The sequence below is a fragment of the Akebia trifoliata genome, chromosome 9 (assembly GCF_017979445.1).
Source record: "Akebia trifoliata isolate Shusen 1 chromosome 9, ASM1797944v1, whole genome shotgun sequence".
Lineage (NCBI taxonomy): Eukaryota > Viridiplantae > Streptophyta > Magnoliopsida > Ranunculales > Lardizabalaceae > Akebia > Akebia trifoliata.
Window position 1 is genome coordinate 21,735,990 of NC_141383.1, and position 21,235 is coordinate 21,757,224.

The 21,235-nt window shown below is 35.0% G+C and overlaps 2 protein-coding genes across 2 annotated transcripts; both read right to left on the bottom strand.

Annotated features, from left to right (window-relative positions):
• Positions 1-443: 443 nt before the first annotated feature.
• Positions 444-10,639, bottom strand: LOC147394650 (uncharacterized). Its single transcript, XM_086453452.1, has 6 exons — positions 10,327-10,639; positions 2,802-2,863; positions 2,524-2,699; positions 1,646-1,754; positions 1,155-1,507; positions 444-973 (listed from the first exon to the last, which is right to left on the bottom strand). Exons 1-5 carry the CDS (start codon positions 10,586-10,588, stop codon positions 1,205-1,207), a joined length of 912 nt encoding a protein of 303 aa, XP_086309578.1. The 5' UTR covers positions 10,589-10,639; the 3' UTR covers positions 444-973; positions 1,155-1,204.
• A 7,833-nt stretch (positions 10,640-18,472) lies between these two features.
• Positions 18,473-21,051, bottom strand: CYP78A5 (cytochrome P450, family 78, subfamily A, polypeptide 5). Its single transcript, XM_086454414.1, has 2 exons — positions 19,953-21,051; positions 18,473-19,362 (listed from the first exon to the last, which is right to left on the bottom strand). The coding sequence occupies exons 1-2, from the start codon at positions 20,919-20,921 to the stop codon at positions 18,760-18,762; spliced, it is 1,572 nt and encodes a 523-aa protein (XP_086310540.1). The 5' UTR covers positions 20,922-21,051; the 3' UTR covers positions 18,473-18,759.
• Positions 21,052-21,235: the final 184 nt, after the last annotated feature.

Genomic DNA, 21,235 nt, shown 5'->3' on the forward strand with positions numbered 1-21,235 from the left:
GCAAGACGAGTTTATGGTGTCCAATAAGTTCTTACCTTTGAAAGTGTTACTTGTTTTAGACCAATATGACCTCCAATAAGTTTCAGCCTTTGATGATGTTATTTGCTCAGACTGAGGTACAAAGTGCAGGTTTCAATTGTGAACCAACTGTCACTATTTGCTCCCTATTAGCAGTCCAAAGTTGTGTACTCAAGGCGATAATCTGTCTAAATTTTCATCTTTATGAAAGTGAATATGAAGATTAGCATTATCAATTCGTCCAATTCCACATAAAATCTGTATCGATGATCCATTTTGCGCTTTTTTCACCATGAACGGCATCAAATCCAAAAGATATACTCTTATCAAACAATCACCAATTCCAGCGCCAATCTCATTTGCATAAAGGGCTTGAGAGCATCCTCATATAAACACAAATTGGAAATTGGCACATTTAAAACAAGGAACTTCAGAAATAACTGCATAAACAAAAACCTTCTCAAGTCTCCAACTAGAGCTGAACAAGCGTTGTGTAATTGCGACTCATTTTCAACAAAACAAAAAACTGCCTATGTCCCTAATAAGAACATGGATTGATAAGACAAGATTAGGTATAGTCATAAAATTTCAAGCTTGGTTGGTGAGACTGATATTCATTACAGAACCGTAGAATTACTTGGCCGGTGGTGTCATTCTAAAGTTTGCACTATTCAAATGGAGGTACACATTTGCATGGAAGAAAATAGTGGTCTTCACATTGTGTAATACATCCAAATGGCTCCTCTCCGATACTTGCTTTCTTGTAGATGAAATCTTGGAACCACAAGAATCCCTTTAAATGGAATTCTTACTCGGCACCTTTCATGATTTTGTGGAGATTTTTCCCTTTAGAGAGTACGATGTGATGAAAGTTGTAAGATGTGTTCGAAGTAGAACATTAAGCAAGAAAAACTGATTTGAATAAATCAATGTCACACAAAATGCTCTAGTTTCTCTGCCAAAAGAAAAAAAAAGTTCACCATAATTGTAAGAAGAAGGATTCTATAAGCACCCCAACTTTTGCTAACACAGCCTCAATTCATAGCACATAACTTGGGGTGGCGTTAGCAAAAGTTGTTGTGGCACTAGAAGCTCTATTGTAAGAAACAAGAAATTGTTAGGGAAATTTGCATTACCCTCGCTGCTGGTATACAAAGGATTGCGGCAACAAAGGAAGAATTAGTTACTATTCGAGGTACAATGTCACCCTTTTCAACGATCCAAACGGAAGTCTTAATCTCCAATCTTTCTGCTTCCGGCTTAGTGGTCTTCCTTTACGTGAAATATCTCTATTCTCCTTCACATCTGCTAACTTCCATACACATTGCTCCAATTCAGTTTCGATAGACTCCAACAAGAAAACACCATCCTTTTCAAGGCATTTGGATCCCAACTCTCCTTCCACATAGCATAGTGTCATGGGCATGTATTTGAACCGGTCCAAGTCATCTGGTACCTTTAGCAAACGCTCCGCACCTGGAGAGGAGACCTATAAAATAAATCAAAGATTTCTTTTAAAGTTCAAGGAACAACCATAGTACCTCTACAGATTTCTTAAAATTTTCATATTGGATCCACTTCAATTGTTTGCATGAAGTGCATACAAAAGAGGCAAGTAGCAAGTTACCTCCAGAGCCAAATCGCCGGGTATCTCTCCAGATTCTCCAACCTTCTCCAATTCTTTCTTGTAAAGACAACTGTAATTTTCGATTTCTTCAATGGTAGGACACCCGTACCTACGAGGGAAGACCATGTGTTAGCATATGTAAGATATATGGGAGAACCAATGTCGAAACCAATGATCAAAATTGTACAGAAATTGGTCCTCTTTGTGTTTTTAATGCTGAAGTAGAATCTTATAGTCTTCTTCAATTTTCTACTTGCTCATGATATCAAAGCAATCATGTTTCTTTGGTTGAAGATGCACGAGGAACTAAAGGGGGGTAACATTTGAGATTGTATTTAGGTGGGATTCCTTAGGGATTGATTTCTTTGGCCATTTGGGGGGTTCATTCATGAATAAGTAGTAGTAATCTTCCAAATTATTTCTTTTTTATTCCCCGTAGAAGATGTGAAATGTCCAGTTTTTCAAAAACATTTACTTTTCATTTTTGTTGATCTTTTCCTTTTTGCAAAATTTTGAAGGACCAATTCAAACTACACTCGACTTTATCCATAAAATATATATTTTTTTCCCATATGATGAATTGCTAATGAGGGACTACACCATGACTGTGCATGTTAATTTATATGTTCCACTTCCATCTACTGATTTAGGATTATGAAATTGGAAACAAACACCTCCATGGATTTCCAGTCTACTTTAGTGAGAAACAATGGAGTAAAAGAATATTGCCCCCATTACTTTTTCATGCAAGTTGGGAACAAAAGAAACTCATATTGTTTCATGTTTTCATTTACAAAAATTGGATGGTAAATCTGGATGACAGTAACCATGCTAGAGAAAATGAAACTTTAAACACGTGCCAATACATCAAATCTTACCTGTTTGAGAGTTTGTCCAATCTCACGTAAATGTACCCACGAGGAGAAGTCTTGAAAGAGAAGAGTTTCATATCATCACCGAATTGGAGCAAGACCTCATGAGCAATTGATAGAGCCCGATCACCCCATGGAACATCTCCCAACACAATTCCACCACCATCACCTCCATCCCCAATCTAGTTTTTGAACAAATAGCATCAACTAAAAAGACAATCTAGTAACTAAACAAAAAAGTTACAAATTTAAATAACACAAATATTCAACCAAAAGTGTTGTACCTCTGGCTCAGTCTCCTCCTCTTCCTCCCATCCATCTGTCGTTTCCCCTTCAAATGTTTCGTCTACAAATATAAATACAATTTTAGAGGGAATAACACAAGCAATGTTAAAAATTTCATTACAGCTTCATTGAATCTTATTCTTGGATTGACATCATAGTTTAAGTTATCAACGTCTAGTACAAGTGTTTAGAAACTTAGTTGGAAAAGCAAAGAAACATAACTCAATTAAGTAAATAAACAAAGAAATTAAGCTCAATTCCCATTTTCCATTTTTTACAGTCACTCATAGAATCCATCAAACCAAGTTAGAGGTTCCACTTGTGTCTCGGTCAGTCACACCCAAAACCAATACTCAGGACTAAACAGCCGAGTTGCTTTTACATTTATACGCAGTTAATAGTATTTCAAGCAAGTTCATAAAATGGCCTACATTGATGCCCATGGGGACAAGACCATCCAATCAAAATTCAATTCCCCATTACAAGAAATACAAGTTACAATTTCTACAAATACCTAAGTAAAGCAACCAAAGTAGCAAAACCAACACAAAACAGACACAATTAAGAAAGATGATTGAAACCTCGACTTCATTTTTTTTTATGGTATGGCTTGATTGTAGTTATTTTAGCATCGGGGTTAGGAACTCAATAAAATTGAAGAAAAACAGATTAAAACAAGTGAAAACTGCACTTGGGGTTCAGGAGGCCCTTGAACAATTTGGAATTGCCAGAGGTCTCGGAGTTGTTGGAAAGTCTTGATAACGTTCTTGGAGGTCCGATTGGAGATGATTCTAGGTTTTGGGTTACTAATAACAGAGGTTTGTTTTTTGTGTGAGCTTTATAATGATTTAAATCTCGGTCATCCTTCATTTCCCCATGCAGCTATTTGTGTTGGAAAATTAACAAGGTGATTGGTATTAATTAATTTGAATTATCAATCTGAACATATTTGTTGAAGCTTTGAGTTGTAAATCCAGATCCAAGAACTTGTGACAATAAAGAAGCTGAAACAAAATGGTGTGAACCTGAGGCATGTGTTGTGCATGTTGAACCAATGGAAAATGTCGTTTTGCCCTTGTGCTACCAAGTTGATTGTGATCCCCTCCCCCTCCCTCTCCCAAGATTCAACGGGTAATCTCTACTATTAGCACAATAGTAGAAATCTAGAATTCTTAGAGTACTCCAAATGCGTAAGGACATAAGAGAATCAAGAAAAACAGTAAGCAGAAGATGATTTTGTGTTGTTTTCTAGTTAAACCAGAAGACCTCTATTTATAGATGAGTCTCACTAACATAAGGGATCAAACGAAGGCGATATGTGTAATGCACAAGAAACTTCCCTAAGGACTTGTGCTAAGTAGTTAGATAACGGACCACTAACTCTTTGAACGAATCAATAAGAGTAAGAGAGGAATAATAAGCTCAATGAAATTTTATTAAAAAAAAAAAGCTTTTGATGCCCACAACTCTAGGCTCGAAGAGTCCAATTCGGTCCGCGCCTGTGCTCGACCCAAATCGGCTTAGCTTAGAGTGACATGCACACGCGTGTGGCAATTTGGAGATACTTTTGAATGCTTCTAACTAAGTTAGAACACAAGAAGATAGTATATTAAGAAATTTTCAACCTTACTTTTATCCGAAGTGGGATTAAAAATAAAGAATACACTTTTACCTCATCTAAAAGTAATTTTAAAAAGGTGAAAAGACAAAAGGGAGATAAGATAAATCGAGAAAAGACAAAGGTTCAAGAATCAAACTTTCACCACAATACTTTAAAAGGAATTTCCAAATAAAATAGAATTTCATTCACACACAATAACAATCCCCCCCATGAATGAAATAAAGAAAAACCACATTTGGAGTACAACAAAAAGTTGTGAAATGGCAACGGTGTCTTTTGGACTTGAACCTTTGCTTAGTGTATATCCATCGGGTTTACTAGTTGTCCAGTGAACTTATGTCTTGAACTGTTCAACTTTATATTGTAAACCGAGACAATGAACTACAGACACAAATCTTTTAGGTATCATAGAGTTCTTTGGTTGTACTCATTTCGGCCGTGAGCAATCCCAGATTTTCATAAGTGCTCTAGAGAATTAGCCAACAATTTGCATACGACGCAACCCCAATTCCACACTTATATAGGTGCTTCTATTGGGAGTCTCATGTCTAAACACCCCATTGGACATCCAGTTATAAAAAGCATTAAGAGTTAAAAAACTCATCCTCTCATTGATACATGTGTACTACTGTGTCATAGGGATGGGCAATGTAGTAACATGACAAATCACACAACAACTTGTTTTTCCCATTGAACCTATCTCTTGGTATCTCAAATCACTTGGGTTGGGTTCTTGTTGTTGATGATTTAATTTTCAATAGGCTTTAGCCCCATCCCCTTCGAATTTTTGTAACTAACTCTCTACCTAGTCCTTTTGTTAAGGGATTTGCTAAATTTTCTTTTGACCTCACAAAGTCAATAGCTATAATCCCATCTCTCAACAACTGCCGGTTGGGTAATAGGTATTGAAAAAATTTATACCTTATTTTTGTTTATAGTTTTTTTCAACCAATCTGGCCTTAAATTTATCTATTGACCCATCAGACTTCAACTTCTTCTTAAAGATCCATTTACAACCAATAGGCTTACCCTCATGAGGAAGATCTAATAATTCCCATGTTTTATTACTCATTATGGAATCATATACACTAATGATTGCTTCCCTCCAAAAGGTTGCATCATAAAAGGTCATTGCATCATTAAAAGATTGAGGGTCATCTTCGACTAAGAACGTAAGAAAGTATGGACCAAAGCTAGAAGATATTTTAGGTTTTTTACTTCTTCTAGGTTCAAAAATATCTTCTTCAGAAGATTCAATTTCCTTTTCAGGTAAAATCCTAATTTGATTTTCCTTCACTTTATCCTTAAGAGGAAAGTGGTCTTCAAAAAATTACACATCTCTTAATTCAAATATTGTGTTTCTCTCAATCAAGCTATTTTTAGATTTGATTACTAAGAACCTATTGGCACTATTATTCTGAGCATAGCCTATGAACACACAATCTACTATTTTAGGGCCTAGTTTAGTCCATTTTCAAGTATTGACACCTTAGATAAGCACCCCCACACTTTCAAGTATTTAAAAGAGGGTGCTCTCTTTTTCCATAACTAATAAGGTGTTTTATCTAAATCCTTAAAAGGTATTTTGTTTAAGATATAGCATGCTGAAAGCAATACCTTCCCCCCAAAACTCATGGGAAGTCCAGAACTTATTAATAAGGCATTGACCATATCCTTTAATGTTCTACTTTTCCTCTCTGCTATTCCATTAGATTGAGGCGAGTACGGTGTCGTTTCTTGATGAATGATTCCATCATCTAGATAGAATTTTTCAAAAGGTCAACAATCATATTCTCCTCCTCTATCTGATCTTAAAACCTTGATTCTCTTATCTACTTGGTTTTCTAGTTCTTGTTTGTAGATTATGAATTTTTCTAAGGCCTCATCTTTACTTTTTATTAGATAAACTAAGCAATACCTATCAAAATCATCAATAAAAGTCACAAAGTATTTGTTCTCACTTCTAGTTTCAAAATCTTTTAAATCTCCTAAATCACTATGGATTAATCCTAGAAGTTCAGAATATCTATTTAATTTTTTAAAAGGTTTCCTAGCGTACTTGGATTCTACACAAACTCTGCATTTTTCATTTGTTAGTTTAATAGTTCTTGAAATTAATCCTAAGTTCATCAGTTTATTTATGGAAGATTTGCAAACATGGCCTAATCTACCATGCCAAATATTATAAGAATCAGCAATATAAGTAGAAGAAGTAGAAGCTTTATTCATGTTTTCAACCATTACAATTAGCGTAGAAAGCCCCTCATTCAGATATTCTTTCCCTACTAAAGACCCACCCTTGGATAACACAAACTAGTCTGCCTCAAAAACTAAGTTGAACCCTTTCTTACTGAGGAGACACCTGAGACTAGGTTTATTTGAATACCTGGAACATGAAAAGCATCCTTAAGCATGAGGTGATTACCAGATGTGAACTTCAGTGCCACAGTCCCCTTTCCTGCCACTTAGATGTTGTCAAGTTGCCCATGAACAATTGCTCACCTTCCCCCACAGGTATGTAAAAGGCAAATGCATTTTTTTTTTTTTGCACAGATATACTTGGTAGCTCCAGTATCTATCCACAAATCTCTTATGTCACTGACAAAGTTCATCTCAGACACAATGGCAAAAAGGTTGTCACCCTCAGCCACGTGTGCTTGGGGCAACCTTTGTTTTGTCTTGACCTTTCCACTCATGATAGAAACGCGTTGGAAGCCCAAGTTTCCCACAAACAAAACAATTTCGCTTTGATTTTTTGAAGGTCACCTTTGACTTTTCATTTTTATCAACTAACTTCTTTTTGAAATCATACTTGAGTTTCTGAAATTTGTAAGGCTTTCCTCCAATAAGATTTGCCTTGGATCTGAATTCGGAGGTCGTCTCTTTCAATTCATTGACCTTATTGTCTTCTTCTATACGAAGTCAAACAATCGGATTTTCTAGGGTCATTTCCTTTTTCTTATGTTTCAGGCTTGTTCTAAAATCTTTCCACATAGGCGATAGTTTCTCTATAATAGAGGAACCTGAAAACCCTCACAAATTTTGTGTGAATGAAATTCTATTTTATTTGAAAATTCATTTTAAAGTGTTGTGGTGAAGATTTGATTCTTGAACCTTTATTTTGTATTTTCTCTATTTTGTCTTATATCCCTTTATCTTTTTACCTTTTTGAAATTACTTTAAGAATGAGGTAAAAGTGTATTCCTTCTTTTTAATCCCACATTGAATAAATAGTACAGGAATATTCATCTGTTGTCCATCGACTACGCCTTTCAGCCTGATCTTAGGCCCTGACTCACCCTCTGTGGACAAACCTTGCGGAGGAACCATTAGGTTTTCGGGGCATTGGATTCTCACCAATGTTTGTGTTACCTAAGCTAACATTCTCGCTTCCACTTCGTAAGGTTGAGAACCTCTTAATAAATTATCTTATACTCTATCCTAGTTAAAAGTACTCAAAGATATCCTCAAATTGCCACATGCGCGCTCACACCACACTACGCCGAACCAAACCAAGTTGAGTTGAGCGTAGGCCGTAAACTTTTCAAGTCAAGGCTGTAAACGTAAAAAAAAAAAAAAAATTTATACAAAATTTCATTTGAGTTTATTTTTTCTCTTTTAGCCTTGTTGATCCATTCAAATAGTTAGTGATTCGTTATTGAACTACCTGGGCGCAAGTCCTTGGGGAAGTTTCTAACGTGCACTACACGTGTTACCTTCATTTGATCTATTATATAAGTGAGAATCCTCTATAAATAAAGGTCTCTGATTCAACCAGAAAACAACACAAAATCATCTTCTGCTTACTATTTTTTTGTCCTTACGTATTTAGAGTACTCTAAGAGTTCTAGATCTCTACTACTGTACTAATAGTAGAGATTACCTGTTAAATCTCAGGAGGAAGATCACAATCAACCTTGGTAGCATAAGGGTAGGGCAATATTTTTCTTTAATTCAGTGTGCGCAGCATATGCCTTGGGTTCACAACATTCTATTTCTGTTTCGGCTTCTTCTTTGTCACAGGTTCATGGATCTGGAATTACAACTCAAAGCTTCAACAAGTATATTCGGGGTTCTACTAATAAATTACTTTCCTCTCTTTGGGTCAATTCTTTCCATATTTATTTTATTGGTTAATTGTGATTGTCTGATATTTGATTAATTTGAATTAATTAATATCAATCATCTTGTTAATTTTCCAACAATCTAAAAAAAAATATTGGTATCTTTAATTCAACTTAACCAAAAATGGCTCACGCTAATCACTTGGAAAAACCTGAACTGCTTGACAGCTCAAGCTTCAAGAGGTGCCAGTCAAAAATGTTTTTTTGACTAACTACATTGCAATTGGCCAATATGCTCTTTGAACACACTTCTATTAATGATTTAGAGCATGAACATGCTAGAATACAAGAAAAAATTGGTGGAATCATTGCAATTATCTCTGCCGAAATTATATCTTGAATGGTTTAATTCCCTCTCTATATGACATGTATGTTCACTATAAAATTGCTAGAGTCATGGGAAATGCTAGAAAAGAAATACATTACAAACGATGTTGGATCAAAGAAATTAGTAGTAAGGAGATTTTTAGATTTTAAAATGGAATATGGAAAATCCGTTGTGCACCAAGTGAGGAGCTACAACTGATAATCCATGAAATCTTGGATCTTGAATTACGACTCAAAGCTTCAACAAGTATATTCAGGGAAATGTTACATATATTACTTCGCTCTCTCCAGGTTGGTTCTTTTCATATTTATTTTATTAGTTAATTGCGTTTGCCTGATATTGATTAATTCAAATTAATTAATACTAATCACCTTGCTAAGGTTTGAGGGCCCAAGGTACCATCTAAGGTGGATTTTTTCATGTGGATTGCAGTTAAGGAAAGAATTCTAATGCTAGATCAGTTGAGAATAAGGGGTTTTTGCGGTCCAATTTTTTGCTATATGTGCTTGTGTAATGAGGAGTCGGCTAATCATCATCTTGTGCATTGTCCCATGGCAAAGGAGGTGTGGAATCACTTTTTCTCCTTATTCGGAGTGGAGTGTTGTATGCCAAGTTCCGCGAGAGGTGTCGTTGGGGAGTGGACTCAATTGGGGATAAGCTTTCGTCTATCTAAGAGTTGCTTTGGAGTTTAACTCCATTCGCGATAACTTGGGGCCTATGGGAGGAAAGAAATGCTAGAATATTTGAAGGAAAGGATCGATCCACTCAAGGGTAATTCTTGTCGATTCTTGGGTTTCTATTTGTTTGGTGTAAGATCTTCAAGGAGTTCAGAGGGGTTTTCTTTGAGGACTTCCTAGTTCGTTGGGATTGTGTTTGTAATCTTTTGGAACCGTTGCTCGGTTTGCTTGTTGTATTTTTTCGTTGTTTTTCTTCTTGTTGTTTTTCTTTTTTTTCCTTTGTAGGTCATCTCAATCTACCGCTTGTATTTCTATTCCCTTTATCTATAAAAAAAAATTACAAAAAATACTGATTAAGGAACATGGGAAGCCTAATAAAGTACTAATTAGATTAATTAAGCCCATTGAACAACTGGAGAGATAAAATCTCCATCAAAAACATCTAAGAGACATCTGTAGTCTTCAATGGAGAAAGCTACCAACTTAGTTAAACCCCACTACATAAAAATCAGATTCCAACCAAAACAATTTTTTTTTTTTAATTTCTACAATAGAGCTAAGAAGGATAAAATGGGTCGTCAAATCACAATACATAAAAATAAGATTCCGACCAAAACATGGATTTTTTTTATATATATTTTCTTCAATAGAGCTTTGAAGGATCAATGGGTTGTCTTAATTCAAGCTTAACCCACCACCCTAAATAATCAAATAAAACAGACAGACAAACAAACAAAGATTTGGGTACACAGATATGAGCAAAGAGAGCCGTACCTTCAAGTGGGTCTTCTTCTTCATCATCATTTGACTTACTGTTTGTTGAGAATTTGTTGATTAAGAACTGAGGAGAAACAGAGGAGGAAGAACACAGAGAGGTGGGTTTTATGGGAATCTGAAACAAAGAAGAAGAACATGAGATATGAAAACTGGTTTGTTTTGGGTGAGTTGGGATTTTGATCCTCTTCTCGAACCAAGACGAACGTAGGATAAGTAACTTGCTACGGCCACACTGTAACAAAACCCTTCTCTTCATCATGGTTCTCAGCCCAAAGACACCACTGTTCGACAGTTCGAGTTCCTTCACAAAGGTTCTCACTCCTATCCTTCAGCGTAGTTTTAAAACTCGTTGAGTCGACTCAAGTCGTTTAAATTTCAAGGTGACTCGGAATGTGACTCGATGAAGCCAACTCCCGAGTCATTTCTGAAAACATCAAATAAACTCATCAACTCATTAGAACTACACCGAGTTGGATTAATTTCTATTGAGTTACAAGTTTTGAAGATTCTTAATCATTTGTGGGCATGGTTTTAAAACTCGGTTTCACATCTCGTCTCAGACGACTTTTCGGATACGTTTGAGACGTCTCGTTTAAAAAATCAAAAAATTGAACGTGAGGCATTAAATATTAGTCAAAAAAGTGACTTGTGAGTTGGTCTCGTTCAACTTTAATACCGAGTTAACTTGGGTGATACATCTCGGTCTCGAACGAGTTTTAAAACCATGTTTGTGGGTTGGCTTCTAAGTTAATTTTCGTTCTTTAGAATTTTGGAGAAACCCTCTTCTTTACATGATAGATTCAACTAGCCCCCAAAAATAAGTTTGTACAAGTGAAAGTTGTGTTTTGCGTCGAAACTTTGTTTTACACCAAAAATAAGTTCATGCAAGCAAAAGTTAGTTCGTGCATGCGAAAGTTTTGTTTCTCCACGAAAAAAAAAAATCGATTTAGGAGTTGCAAAATATTACCAACTCTGCCCTTAAAGAGCTTGCCTTTGCCCAATTGTAACTCGTAAGGCCCTAGTCGTATGCTCCTAGTGGGCTAAACTAGTCGAGCCCTAGTGCGCTCCAAGTCAAACAGAGAAGACCAAGTCCGGGATGGATTTGAGTATTTGATAAAATTGATTATAATTTTTTTCCCTTCCCACTTTTAAGGGTCGTATTGTTGATATTTCGACACCAAATGATCGTTATATACATACATATACCGTTCTAACGTATTATTGGAATAAAAAGTAGTTACTGAAAAATAACTATTGAAAGAACATGAGTATTGAATACACCCAAAATTTTGAGCTTCATGTTACTCCTTTGAAGAGACATGTCAGAGCCAAGGCATCCTAATCGGATTGAATGGGGTGACAATTTATCATTCTGAATCTATAAAATCAGAATTTCGATTTCTTTGAGAGGTTTATCTAAAAGATTCACGATGTAACTAGGAAGACATTTCAAATACCACACATGGGTTACTGGACATGTCAGTTTGATGTAACCTATTAACCAGACCGAAATAGGGTTATGTACATTCTCATTACGAGAAGGGATCATTCAAGCGTATGTAAATAAATACTACGTTTACATATGGATCCCAATGTCGTTACATTCCATATAGGCGTAGCGGACCTGCTTTTTACATATATCTTGCTATTTGGGTACCATATTCACTTCTTTGGGCATCTATTGAATCGAGAAGTAGGTTTGATTGTGTACATCATATATATATATATATATATATATATATATATATAAGAGAGAGAGAGAGAGAGAGAGAGAGAGAGAGAGTGTGTGTGTGTGTGTGTGTGTGTGTGATGCCCCTGGCTTGGCATGGGTTAGAATCATAGATTTTTTTTACCCCCAAGAATACACAACTGTACATTCCCATAAATATGTGCAATTGTCTTTCCCGAGGAAAAGAATCTATGGTTCTGGCACATGCCACGTTAAGGGGCATGTGTCAAAAGGGGGTGTCTCCGGATAAATCAAATTAAAGCAATTGGATGTCCGATTCAGGTCTATATGACATGACCAATCGATAGAAATTCTCCACCTTTGTCATGTCATATATTCCATACATCGCACTAGATAGATATCATATTCATGGAATACAATTCACTTTCAAGAATTTTTTTTTTTATTTTTTATTTTTTATATTATGAATCTTAAAATGAATTGAAGTTTTTGCGAAGATGGTCTCTGAGGTATGGATAATCCATTATATGGTTGGATTCGAAACCCGATCTTATTTTGTTGGCTCAAGAGAGAGGCCTTATACCCATTTTACTGGGCTGGGTTAGCATCCAAGCCCACACAATTTAAAGCCCAATTAACTAATAGTTGTTCAAACGCATTTCTCATATGGAAACTGCCATAGTCAAGTTGTCCTAAGGTCCATAGAGCTAAGGTCCCTAGGGCTTATAAACTTTATATCATACACATCTCGAGGGCCATCTAGTGGATGTCAACCTAGGAACATGATGATGCCATTTGTATACCTTGTAAGGGAGAACATAATTGAGATTTTATATATGTGCAATCATAGAGATTATTTTCAAAGTGATTGGGAAGAATCAAACAAGAGCATATGATGATCTCATGGTCCTTTGGGCAAAAATATTATTAGCTAAATTAATGAAGAAAATCATTTTTCCTCACTAAGTTAAAATAAAACAACTTTAATATTAGTTATTTGATATGGAAATAACTAAATCATAGAAAGGTGTATGATATATTACTATTCTAACATCCATTGCTACATTATTATTATTATTAACCAAATTACTTGGCTCGTAATGCTACATCTCTTTCGAGATCAAGACCTTTTATCATGATTTTTGCCCTGATCTACTACTGTACGAATAGCATTTTCTATTGTCATTTGAACAGCAAATGGTGTCCTTCTTCTGGTGCCCCTGAATCCACAAGTATCACTAGAGGACCACGAAACCACCCGACCCTGTACATTCCAACGGGTTATATAAGGCAAATATTGTATAATTGTTCAAGATTTATGAGTTCTACATTATATAAAAGACCAATGATAACATATATATTTATCGGTAAATCAATTCTTACTGACATTAGTAACTCGATGAGAGTAGGAATTGAATGGTGAAATGTGATTTCCCATTACCAAAACCCAAATTTTCATGACAAGGTTTATTATGTTGACGCTAAGAGCTTAAATGTCGGATATTTATAAAAATGATCTAAGTATTTTGCAAACCTTATTGAGCCAACCATTTTTTTAGGGTTTAGGGTCATATATCCAATTTCATAATTATTTACTTTCATCAAAATGAATATATATTGTACTACTAATTGTCACATTTGCTATTTACTTATTTACCCTTTTGTGAACCTACATTCAACACAATGGCATAAAGGTAAATTCGTAAAATTCAACATACGATAATTGTAGATGTTTTTGTAAGGAAAAAAAATAATTTCAGTAAAATATGTGGCTATTTTATTAACTTCCTCTAAAATCTATACAAAAATTATTTATAAATAATTAACAGTAAAAAAAAAAAAATTATTAATTAAGTTAGTACATTCTTAACCACTATGAAGATAAAATCATAGTTTATAACATTGGCTTAAAACACATATTATTAATAATTTAATAAGTGTAAGGGATAAAAACCAAATAAAAAGTGGGAAAAAAATAATTTAAGAAAATATAATGTAATCTATGAAACCCACTATGGCACTATACAACTATACAAGTACCTTCAAAGGCTAATTAATAGCTTTTATACACTTAGCTCTCACCCTATATTCAAGAACTTGACCCCTATTGGTCCCTTATGAGAGAGATTGAAAATGATGTTTTAAGAACATAAAATCCAATTGGTGGTCAAAGGAATAGTATCCCTTTTCCATGATCATATGCTGCCTAAAGACAAGCTACATTCCCTATTCATAATGGCCAAGGAATACTAGAGATGCCATTCATCTCTCTTTTTCAAGCTTTTGCATCCTTAATCTCTATCAATAAGAACGGTCCAAGATTATCATCAAAAAGATAATAAAAATATTATATATATATATATATATGGACAGCGTTCGATAAATAAAATTGTAGACAGCGTTTTAGACAAAGTTTTGACTGATATCCTCATAAAAATCAGCCCATTCTGAAACTTCTAACCTCATGAAAAGCGATTACAAACTAATGATAAAAATTGACGATGCACAATTTCTCAACTTTTAAACTAGGGTTAGAAATTTCAGAACAGGCTGAAGAACAATTTTCTTGGAGATCTCATCTCTATCACCATTAGTAACAACTATTTTTTCCCAAAGTAATAGAGATCTTCTAGGCCGAATCACGTTAGGTTGTTATATCTCGTGACTTTGATTTGAGTGTTAATAATAGTGTGATTATCTAGATATAAAAAATTATTCGATTGGTTCAACTTTTAGTGGTACAGATCTCGTAGATGGCGAAAATTATTCGTTTGCATATGCCGCTTTTTGTGTATGGATTATACCTCTTGTAGACCATATTTGTAGAATATAAGATATGGGTAACTTAGTATTAGAGATCTTCTAAGCCGAATCACGTTAAGTTGTATCTCGTGATTTTGATCATAATAACCTACGAGTGTTAATAATAGTGTGATTATCTAGATATAAAAAATTATTCGATTGGTTCAACTTTTAGTGGTACAGATCTCATAGATGGCGAAAATTATTCGATTGGTTCAATTATTCGATTGCATATGCTGCTTTTTGTGTATGGTTTATAACTCTTGTAGACCGTATTTGTAGTATATAAGACATGGGTACCTTACTTGTACCCAACTTATAATATCAAAGTTAATGATGCAAGGGAGCAAGGAATATTTAGATAGAGATGTGTGGGAGAATCAATTAAAAGAGAAAAAAATATGAAAATTAGAGATACCTCCCTGGCTTTTCAATTTGATGATATGCCCTCTTGACCAAGGTCTTCCATGATCCCCATAAAATGACCAAAATACCCTTTGTATTAAACTTCTCGCTAAAAACTTTTTTTTTTCCCTTTCAAAGAACCATTCTCTTCAACCTCTAGTGTAAAGTTTGTTTAACCTCTTGTCAAAATCCTCAATTTTTTACCCATCATCTTAATCCTTATCTTGTTCTTAAGATTTGAAGGTAGAAGACGAGAAAGAAAAATGTGTTAGTCCAAATTTTGGCAAGAGATTAAAGATGAGGGTATTTTGGTTATTTTCGTCAGTCTCACAGAAGACCGAAGTCAAATGAGTATGTCATCAGTTTGAAAACCAAAGGGTTATCTATAATTTTCACCAAAATTCAGTGGGCTATCTAAAAAATTTACCAACAAAAAAAGAAAAAAAAAAAAAAAAAAGAAGCCCAACTGGCATATATTTGAAAAAAAAAAAAAATAGTATAGTTTGGATATTCAAATACCACATGCATCTCCTTTAGCAGAAAAAAAAAATAAAGGAGAGTAGCTTTTACAAGAACAGCTCCTCCAACATATATTCTTTCAAGGATTTGGATCCCAAAAAAAGAGGTGAGCCATATGGCCCATATCAGTGTGGGGGATGGTCTAGGGTTCTTATTCTTCAATCATTTGGAACTTGTACTGTAAAGTGCAAATCAAAATAAGAGATCTTAAGAGGTATAAAACTTACCAATTTAATTAATATATATCTCAAAACCTAACTAGAGAATCTTAATTTTGTTTTGCAAATAAGAAAACTATGTATCACTCAAAAGGCAATGATGAAAGGCATAAAGAAGCACAAAATTATGAGGGAATAAAGATGAAGAAAGGGTATATATGTCATGGTAACCTATGGATGAAGGGTTGTTAATGTGGATAGAGTATTAGAGTAAAGTTGGTTTCTTTTACAAACTTTCATGATGAAGGAATTATGGTATATATCCTTCGATAGAGACCGTTTCATTGGGGTGCAAGTAATGATGAGGGGACCGTTAACCAAATGGATATTTCTCGAGATTTAAAATAAAGTCGTGATTTTCAGACTCGAAAATTTTCACTCAATCTGTAAATAGTTGACATTGCAAGGGTACAGAACCATAGATCTTTTTCTTCGGGATCCACAAGGAATAAGATCAACAGTTACATACCCTTGCCACGTCAGCTGAGTACTGACCGAATGAAAATTTTTGAGTCAGAAAATCATTAGGATATAAAATAAAACAAATTCGATGATTATCTAAAAGTAAGATATGAATTTTGTGAGAGAATGACATTAATTTGATATAAAACAAAATGTAGATTTCTTTGTATTTGGTTGCCTTTTTGTATATCGTCAAATTTGTCAAGTTCTTGGTTGTCCTCCATCAATTAAAGGATCAATGAGAGAGGATCCGTCAACCTGATCATAAAATTCAAATTCACATTCCTACAATCGCTCTCAAACTGTCGCAAATTTTTACCTACTCTAGTCTTGATGAGAAATTCTACCAAACTTTTGAGGAAAAAAATATAAAAGATGTTAGAATTTTGTAAAACATTGTGAATGTACAATGTTTTGTGGGCATACTATATATGACCAATGTACATTTTATTTTTATCTATTTTATTTCATGAAACATATTTATATAAGGTATCATAAACTTATGTGACATCCGAACACCAAAATTTCCACGAACACCCCCCCCCCCCAATCATTTTATAAATTAAAAAGGCAAATTTTGCATTCCACCTAAAAATTCATGCCAAGTTTCAAATATTACAAAATTCATAATAACATATAAAGTATGATTATAAAAATGAGTCGTGATAATCTGACTATCCCACGTGACATACTCAATCGACTACCTGAGGTGACAAGTTTTAGAACTATAGATCTGTGCTCCTTGGGATACACGGTTCTCTCGAGATACAATTTTTTATGGGGAAGTACAGTCATGCATCCTGAGGAGTGCAAATCTACCGTTCCCGAACTTGTCACGTCAAGTAGTCGATTGAGTTTGCCTTGTGGGGTAGTTAGATTATCACTATTCTATAAAAAAGAAGGCACCAAAACCTTCAAACTTTAAATGAAATTAGTGGATGGCATGTGCATTTCCACATCATTGCATATAGTCTCTAAAGGAAGCAATCATCCATGTTTTCATTGCAATTCTCTCTCAATTCTAATTCCTAATCACTATTGTTGATTTATGAATTTTTGGAAGGGTGCTTTGTTCGCTCTATGTTAGTCTACTATTGCTTTACACATCTTTGGATAGGCACATTTTGACGCCCCCCCCCCGCCCCTACTCGTAGGTCGATCTGAAGTCAAGAGTGTGGACAAAAAAAACATTCGTCGTCTTTATAATTAATTTTAAAAATTACTTCAAAATTTTCAAAGAGATAATCCAACTTTGTAGCATGTTGGATCATCTAATATGATGATAAGGGCAGGTTTTAAGTTCGAATCACCCCTTAGGGCCTATCCCAGACTTCCCTCGAAGATTTATCCCAAAAATTACCCAATACATTGGGAGTGGGGGATGTATCTCACATGGCAAAGGCACAGAATCATAGATTTTTTCTTCGGGATACACAACGAAAAACATCTATGATTCTGTGTCTTTGCCACATCAGCCGTGTACAGACCATGTACGTGTCGACACATCATTTTATGATTATTCGTGATTACAATAACCCTTTTTAAATAGTTTTTAATCTAATAGAAAATTAAATAATATAATTATAATTATAAATAAAAAGAGTTTCCATCGAATTGTAGGTGTGAAATAGTGCTAACCTGGGAGGACCAAACGGTCATTTCCTTAATAAATTGAATGCATGGGAACAGCATGACCTAACCCTCCACTACAATAAAATACAATTCATGAAATGTAGACATTTAAAACAACTTAACAAACAAAGTTTGATGGTTATAATAACCCTGATTTTGTAATTATGTCCTTTACCAAAACAGTTAAATGTGTTATTTACTTATTTACCCTTCAAACCTACATTCAACTCAAGGGTATAAACGTAAATTCATTAAATTTCAACCAAAAAAAAAAAAATACTGGTTCAGCAATCTAAGCAAAATATACAACATATGTAAACTGCTGTTTGATTACAAAGGGATTGGTGTCTCATAAGTAAAAGTTGGTGTGCCAATAAAATCTCTGTTGATATATCTAGGGTACTTATTATAAATATTTAATCTGTAATTCCATGTATTTATATATGTCAAAAGCTGTATACAGTGCTACATAAACCTTCCTTGAAGGTATACAAAACCACCAGCTTTAATAACAAAACACCATTTCTTACAAAATAACACCACAACCTACACTAACTAGCCCTTTTTTAACCTATAAGCCCTTAAACCCTTAAATCCTAAAACACTCAAAAACAACTAAATTGAAAACCAACCAACCATCCACCCTTCCATTAAAATCAAAATGTCCCAAAACTCATGTAGAAATTTGAGAAGAAACCCACTTCAAGCAAACCTTGGAACAGCCATACAAACCAAGGGATTCTTCATCTCTAGAGTCAATTTGAGGTTCTCAGACAAGTCTACACCATTATCGGAAGGAACCCATTTGAAGTTTTGAAGCAATTGAGCCAACCAAAGCTGAACAGTAGCCAACCCCATTGCCTTACCAGGACAAACCCTCCTTCCAGACCCAAATGGAGCTAACCTAAGATCAGAACCCATGATCGAAACATCTTCGATCATAAATCGCTCTGGCTTGAATTCATTTGGCTCGAACCATACCCTTTCGTCGTGTGTTATTGCCCACATGTTTACCATTGCAGTTGTTCCTGCAGGGATGAAGTTTTTCCCAATGTGGACGTCGTGAATTGCGAGTCGAGCCCATGAAAGGAGAGGGCCTGGTGGATGCATTCGAAGTGATTCTTTTATAATTGATTGGAGATATGGAAGATTGGGGAGATCGGAATCGGACACAGATCGAGAATTTCCAACGATGGAGTCGATTTCGGATTGGGCTTTTAATTGAATATCTGGGTGTAAAATCATTCTTGCAAGAATCCATTCCAGTAGGATTGCTACTGTATCAGTCCCTCTAAAGATCATTTCCTGAAAGAAATGTAACAATATTTAATGATCAATTTTTATAAAAGTTTTTCAAACATTACAATTTTGAAATATTTACTTACCCAACTAAATTCATCCATCTATATAAAAACTTTTATAACGAATTTACCTTCGATTTTCCAAATATATGGAATCGAATATTTCAAAATCAAAAGATTATAAAGGTAAATTTACTGCAAATTGATTCATTCTCACCAAAAATCAACCCATTCCGAAACTTCTAACCCCATAAGACAAAAAAAAAAAAAAAAAAATTAGCGTGTGAGAGTGCGCTTGGTAATAATTGGGGTGCCTTTAATACTACCCCTACAAATTTTATTTTATTTTATTTGCATAAACAGATAAATTTATTCGTAATTTAACCAAAACTTTTATCCATTTCTATAAACCCAAAAAACAATTACTAAGAACTGTTGAGTGAGAGAGAGAGACTCTATTGCCACGCCAACTTTTACTAATACCACATCAATTTATATGATAACAATGATCAGTTATCACACATCTTGGGGTGTTCTTAGTAAAATTTGGTGTTGGCACTAGAAGCGCTCAAAATTTTAGGCAAGAAAGGTTACCCAAAGAACAGCAATCATGTCTGAGTCACTTAGCTTCTCATCTTTCTCCAAATCAAGTAAAACATCAACAAAATCACCAACACTTTCATCACCCAAGACTCCATTAATTCTTCTCTTTCTGTGTTCTTCTATAATCTTTCCAACAAAAACATTCACCTTAGAAACCAACCTTCTACATCTCTTCCTCACTCCTTGCAAATCTAACCACCCAATAACAGGAAAATGATCACTCCAATTAAAAATCCCAAGTAACTCATACCCTTCACTCACCAATCCTTCAAGCTCAAACCCATCTCCACCATTTTCATAAAAATCAATTTTTTTTCCAAAAACACTCATCATCACATTATTCAAAGACCCAAAATGCAAAATTTTCTTCACCTCAACTTCCCCTTTAGAACCCATTAAACTCCTTATTTCATCCACCATTTTAGCTCCAATTTCGCTTCTAAAAGCTCCAAAAGAAGCGATTCTCTTTGGACTAAACAAATGGGTAGCTGAGATTCTCCTTAAATTTCTCCAATAAACTCCAAATGGAGCAAAACCCATTGCTCTATGGAACAAAAGCTCGTAAGCTGACTCTTTAACGGGTCGATCAGCAAAAGCTGAGTTGTTCAGAATCTCTCTAGCTGAGTCTGGGTGACTCGAGATGATGAAACGAGTGAACCCAACAGAGAACGCCATGAGAGGTACAGCGTTGAAGCTGTGAGCGAGCTTGGCAAGGACACGATGGGTTGTAGAGCTCGTGAAGGCGAAGAGAAGGCCCACAAAAGGGTAACCTGATGGGCCTGGAATTTGAGTTTTAGTTTGGGCTTGGTGGGCCTTGGAAAGAGCCCAAGCTAGCCCACCTGGTACAAGCCAGAAGCCGAAGATGGCGATGAGAAGAAAAGCACAGAGTAGAAGTTCGAAGCTAAAAGCGGGAGAAGAAGCGCTTTTGGGGAAGAACAAAAGATGGTATTCAGATGACATTTTGGGTGGTTTTGAGGTAAAAATGGTTTTTAGAAACGAAGGGGAATGGCTGTATTGGGTAAGTTCGGTGGTTTCAGGGGAATTCAAGGTGGTTTGTTGGTGGCAGAAAGCAGAGAGAGAGAGAGAGAGAGTGAGAAGCGCAAGACATGAATTGTGTGGGAAGGCGCTTAAATAGGCGTTAGAGAAAGCGGTTTTGAAAAATTAACCTTAGGTTAACTCCAAAGTTACCATGGTTAAATATATTTTTAACCTTTTACAAGGGTAAATGGGTAATTTAATAAATTTATTTATTATTTACATATTTTCCCTTTAAA